The 6181-nt window shown below is 39.1% G+C and overlaps 1 protein-coding gene across 1 annotated transcript in view; it reads right to left on the minus strand.

Annotated features, from left to right (window-relative positions):
- Positions 1–215: 215 nt before the first annotated feature.
- LOC143288985 (ubiquitin-like-conjugating enzyme ATG3) overlaps positions 216–6181 on the minus strand; it is a 17138-nt gene continuing 11172 nt past the window's right edge. Inside the window, exons 9-10 of the mRNA XM_076597714.1 lie at positions 6122–6181; positions 216–4274 (exon numbers count right to left, since the gene is read on the minus strand). The exon at positions 6122–6181 is cut by the window's right edge and continues 9 nt beyond it. Of these exons, the coding sequence (XP_076453829.1) occupies positions 4193–4274; positions 6122–6181 (142 nt within the window). The 3' untranslated portion in view covers positions 216–4192. The remainder of the gene's footprint in view (positions 4275–6121) is intronic.

Below are 6181 nucleotides of genomic sequence, written 5' to 3' on the forward strand. Positions count from 1 at the left end.
TGTGTGTGCGCATGCAGATGAGGTGTTATGAGAAAAGTCATAAGAAATAGACTTACAACACATTTCAACAATGATACTCCAGTACATTCATACTTGCATGCAATCTTCATGTACTTTCATTTCCAGAAAGAACAGGAAGAAGTGATTCACATTCATTTCCATTCTGCTTCCGTCTCCTTAATCCATTCAAACAACCACACCAAGACGAAACCAAGGTTGATGCAAAATGTTATATTATTTGAATCAAAGTAATTTTGTACATCAATTTCAACACCACCGTAGCATGACTCATGAATGAATAAGCCAAACCAATACACAGAAAAAAAGCATATGCGCTAATCACACAAACATAAATCCTTCTCATACTTCTTGGTCATGAATACATCTATGGCATAAATGCTGGCAAAAAGCTTTCGACAGTGGGACTTTCCAGTTGGACTACTTCACAAGTTCATTTTTAGAGCTGGGGCAAATACATAATGAAGAAAATGGTCAAACAAAACAACAACTGACAAGAGGAAGAAGATGATCTTAACCATCACTTAGACTGCAAAGTGAAAGAGTTGTGCCGTTCTTTTTAACCGACAGGTTTTTCCACCCTGTACAACAGACCTCCCCACTCCAGGTGCTAAGCTCCACCCCTCCACCCGGCAAGCAAAGAGAAAATGATATTTGGATTCAGCTGATTGTGGGATCAGCCACACATCCGAATTTTACAGTCACCTGGCCCCATTTCTTTCAGGTCAACTCTGGTCAGACTTGCACTGGTCTGATACAGCAACACAGCTGGTTGGCTCGTATATTTTCCACCATGTGCAAGCCTTCCATGTACTGCTCTCTTCAGCCAGGCCAGACATTTTGCCAGACCTCGCTAAGCTAAGATGGCGCCAAACATGGGCTCGGCTACTGACATGGTGGCACATGACTGGTTGAACTGTGCGGTAAGGATCACCAACAGAAGATGCGAGATCTATTGCGATCCCTGTGATATGTTTTCATCCAAAAGGCACAAACTCTAAGAGTTAAGCATCTTGAATTCTGACAACTTTGTTGATCCATCCACTCCAAATCGGACTGTCTGCCTCTTGAAACTGCTGCCTACAGGAAAAGGTTCCACCCTGCCTGGTTTGTGCCCAGGTCAGGCGTTTTGTGTTTCGTTTCTGTCTTCCCTTTCTACACAACTTACACTATGGCAGCAATATCAGCTAGTTGAATAAGCTGTCCTCCATACTGAACCCAACAATATCACACAGTACTGCTCTGTTCATTTCAACTGGTTGATCAGTATCCACAACTGTTGTGCACGTCTGTGGGTACACAAAAATAATTCAAAACATGCTAACAAAACAAGATTTTACTATGCAAAGGATGTCTCTTTAATACAGAATGATGTCCACTGTTCACAGTCTCCAGTGATCAGTGTCTGTCTAATCAAACAAAATACAAATTCATGCCCTGAACAGAACATCATACTGAACAGCAGAAGCAGAATATTCTTGGTCTGGTTGTGAGCACAATACTCGATGCTACGCAACACCATTAACCAGCAAACCACGTAACGCACTATATTTTTCAAACTAGCACTGTATTTTTCAAACTTCTTGCTTTTCCCCACCTGGTATTGGTCAAGAAAAAGGGGGACTCTGGGCTCTGTGTCTCATGAAGCTAGTCTGCGGTCCACTGAAAATGTGAAAACATTGTACAGACTGCTGGAGCAACTGGGACAAAAATCTGGACATTTGTACGACACCTTCCTGGGCTACCCACATTCTAGGGTGGTAACTCCATGATTAGCTGACCACCCAGGCGCTTACTTGCTTCATTCATCCAGTCATGCTGTTACTCACTTTGAAAACGTTAAAACAAAAGAATAATTTTTTTTTTTTTTTTTTAAGAATTAAAAAAAAAGAAAGAAAAAAAAAGACCTACAATCTACACACACGGAAGCACCTTCATGGGTGTTTGAATGTAGCCAAGCAGACTCCAATATGCATCTACACACCCCCCCACACACGTACACACATGAACACACACACACACAAGACACTTACATATCAACATCTCAGATGATGTGACAAACTGGAAGAAGATTTTTGTGCACACTAAAAAGAAACTTTTAACTGGTTCAAGTCCGCTGATGCCCTTGGAACCAGGCAAGTTACTCAAAACCATCACTCTGCCATGAACAATCATAGTATTCCAATCTATTCTGATCCAGACATTTCGTTCAGGGTGTTTGATAAATTGAAGTAATAATGACAGAGCCACAAACTGTGTGTCACGATGCAGACATGATAACCTCTTCGGTCATTCTGGTTTTATCCAGAGTGCTGCATGTAGTCTATTATTTATAACTGTTGGGCAATGCCTTTACCACCACAGCTGCCCCCAAAGTCGTATTTGTTCGGAATAAACTGGAAAGTTAAACAGCAACAAAACCTGCCCCAAAAAAACGAACAAACTGTCGATGCCAACCAATTGTATTGTGTCCTCAAGCAGAATACCAAATGAAACGTTCTGGGCCCAAGCCTTCACACCCACATTCAATACATCCAAAAACTTGACTTGCTTATCTTCCGTAATGAGTAAAAACAAACACAAACGGACATACACATCAAACCTGTTTCAATACATACGATAACATGTTTACAATGTAAACAAGTCATATCCTGCATAAAAGTCATTCCAGGCTTTAAGATAACCTTATTTACACATAATTCCTATGAAGATCATGTTATTGGTAATAATTTTCAGGCGCGTTAAAATAAAAAGTTATAAAGATCATGTTATTGGTAATAATTTTCAGGTGCGTTATAATAAAAAAAGTCAAACCAAAACAAAGCGACTGGATGACATTCAATCCACCTGGTGTCCACGGTCAAGCTTTGTTCATCCTTCACATTCCACTCAGTTCACAATCAGCGTACGTAAGCGACAACAAACAGCGGCCCTCCCCAATCTAGGAACGCTCCACAAACAGTCACTCTGGACAACCTACCCTTGCAAATTTACCACACATTCTCTTAGGGGGCGTGGGGGGGGGAATGTAATAATATTAATAACAATAATAATATCTCCTTAAAATAAACAAAAAAGGATTACAAACAATATAGTGTATGTCATTCATGCTTTCTGTCTTTTGACAACCAATACTAAGTTTTCTGCACACACATTTTTTTTTAAAACAATATCCTCCTTTGCCCCTCCACTTTCCCCACCCCACTTATTTTTTTTCCCCCCCTCCATAAACCAAGTGCCAAATCAGGACGTCAAATCAAGTTTGTAACCTTGATCAACACCACCCATGCCACGTCAGGCTCTGTGAAATATGGATGAATCAGTCCAAAATGGACAAGAGTTCAATGTAGATCATTTCAACTGAAAAAAAACAAACCCAAAAAACAAAAAAAAACCCAGATGAATCAGGAATCAGACTGCCAAAACCACTGATGTCAAGACAGAAGAGACAGCATCATACAATATATTTTTTTTTTTTTTTTAATTGATTAATCACAGGCTTCTTATTCCTCAATTCACTAATTTGAGCATAGCCTCCCATTACTGTTAGACAACATAATCTTATCTTATTCTTTTTTTTTTTTCTTTTTTTTTTAATAGTATAAATATCTAGAGCCTAATTACACTTTTTCTCAGAGGTGGGTTGTTTTTTTGTTGTTGTTTTTTTTCATTTCAAAACTTTCACTTCAATCAGCTACAAGTTTTCTCCACACAAAACATTTCCCATGACTGTAATTAAACAAACCAACAAAAAAAAACACAAAGAAAGCAATAACAATCTGAAATCATCATTTAAAAAAAAAAAAAAAAAAAAATGGGGGTGGGGGCGGGGAGAGGGAGAATCGAGATGATTTTCAACACCAACAACAGCAAAGAAAATGGAAGAGGAGGAGGGAGATGGAAGATGGGTGTGGGGGGGGGGGGGGGGAATGGGGCTCAGTTTTTTTTTTCTAAATGGCATCGCTTTGTGATTCAGCTCAGGTGTTCATCTCTGTGTCTGTCCTGTTGTTATGTACATCGGTGTCCTGGTCCACATGGTATACCTGCATGGAAAAAAACGTGCGTGTGTGTGTGGCCAATCCAGGCAGGCAGGGGAACGGGGGGTGGGGGTGGGGGGGCTGGGGGGGTGCAGGGTATTGCACTGTGTGTGTGTGGGGGGGGGGGGGTGGCCCCGTCACATGGTGAAGTGGCGGGTGTAGTCGTACTCTATTGTGGGAATCACCGCTTGCACAAACTTGAGGAAAATCATCAGGTACCTGGCGTCTGGTTAAGGAAGGCGCTCAAGGCGGTTCTCTGGGTTTCTGAGTCGATACATTCTGGGCTTTAGATTCGCACAGGGCAGTGTCGGTGTTGTTGCTGTTGGGGTTTGAGCATTTATGGAAGAAGGTATGCTTATGTGTGTCTGAATTTGAGCAGTTGAAGCATTTACCTGTGTGTACATGTATTTGCACATACATATAAAAGCACCTACATATATATATACATGTGTATACTCTTAACAAATATACAAATCAATTCCCATAAATGCTTTAAACATGCAAATGCTCACACTCAAATTTACAACCATATATATACAGATACATAAATATATATAACTCTCTCTTTTCTTTATTTTTACATGTCTACATGCATGTATTTACTTGTGTGTGTGTCTCTCTACATGTTTATTTGTGCATGCAAGAGAGTGTGTGTGTGTGTGTGTGTGCTTGTGTGTGTATGTGTAGGTGTGTGTGTGTGTGTGTGTGTGTGTGTGTGCACGTGTGTGCATGTATATTGTGAATGTGTGTGCCTCTGTGTATGTCTTCATTCCAGTATCATCATTATTTTATCTCCTTGCATTTGGAAAAAACTGAATTTGGTGACAAAAAAAAAAAAGAGCCTGGGTACAGACAAGTTATCAGAATGCTGGTTTACTTGCCTAAAGCATCATAGCACTTTCAGCAGAATGAGCCAGAGTCCCCTTATGAACAACAGCAGCAACTCAAGACGTTTACACCTTTCTGTTACTATCTTCACATGTCTTTGTAGTCAAAGCCAAGAACAGTTCATAGATTACATACTAACCTAACTCAAGACGTTTACACCTTTCTGTTACTATCTTCACGTCTTTGTAGTCAAAGCCAAGAACAGTCCATAGATTACATACTAACCCAACTCAAGACGTTTACACCTTTCTGTTACTATCTTCACCATGTCTTTGTAGTCAAAGCCAAGAACAGTCCATAGATTACATACTAACCCAACTCAAGATGTTTACACCTTTCTGTTACTATCTTCACCATGTCTTTGTAGTCAAAGCCAAGAACAGTCCATAGATTACATACTAACCCGACTCAAGACGTTTACACCTTTCTGTTACTATCTTCACATGTCTTTGTAGTCAAAGACAAGAACAGTCCATAGATAACTGATTACATACTAACCCAACTCAAGACGTTTACACCTTTCTGTTACTATCTTCACACAACAGTCCATAGATTACATACTAACCCAACTCAAGATGTTTACACCTTTCTGTTACTATCTTCATGTGACTTTGTAGTCAAAGCCAAGAACAGTCCATAGATTACATACTTACCTTTATTCAGTGAAAGCATGACAACATTATATAGTCTAAGTGAAAAAGGGATGAAAAAAACCCAACTCATCATAAAAAAAGAGACGGACGGAGATCGAGAAAGAAAGACAATTAATATTCTTTTTTTAAAACGACATTCCCACTGGAAAAACAAACAAACAAACAAAAATTAATCAATCATACAATAGCTTAAAATAATCTTCACTGTTATCAATACAAACAAAAATTAATCAATCATACAATAGCTTAAAATAATCTTCACTGTTATCAATCTAAAGTCTGTCTGATAACAAAGGCTGATGATATTAGATAAACTAAAATGCTGAAAAATAAAAATGTTATTATTTGCATTTGTTCCTATAATCATTAGAAATATTGGGTCTCGGTTAAGTAGGTGTAATCAAAACTAACATGCTAAAAAAATAAAAATGTTATTTGCATTTTGTTTCTATAATCATTAGAAACACTGCTCCCATAAAAAAAAAAACAAGAGAAGTCTGAAAATGCATCACCAGTGAAGGATACATGTGAACGCCCAGTTCACCCCCTCCCTCGGCAACAGTCTGTATGATCTTCTTCATCACT

Source organism: Babylonia areolata, chromosome 13 (assembly GCF_041734735.1).
Source record: "Babylonia areolata isolate BAREFJ2019XMU chromosome 13, ASM4173473v1, whole genome shotgun sequence".
NCBI classification, from domain to species: domain Eukaryota; kingdom Metazoa; phylum Mollusca; class Gastropoda; order Neogastropoda; family Buccinidae; genus Babylonia; species Babylonia areolata.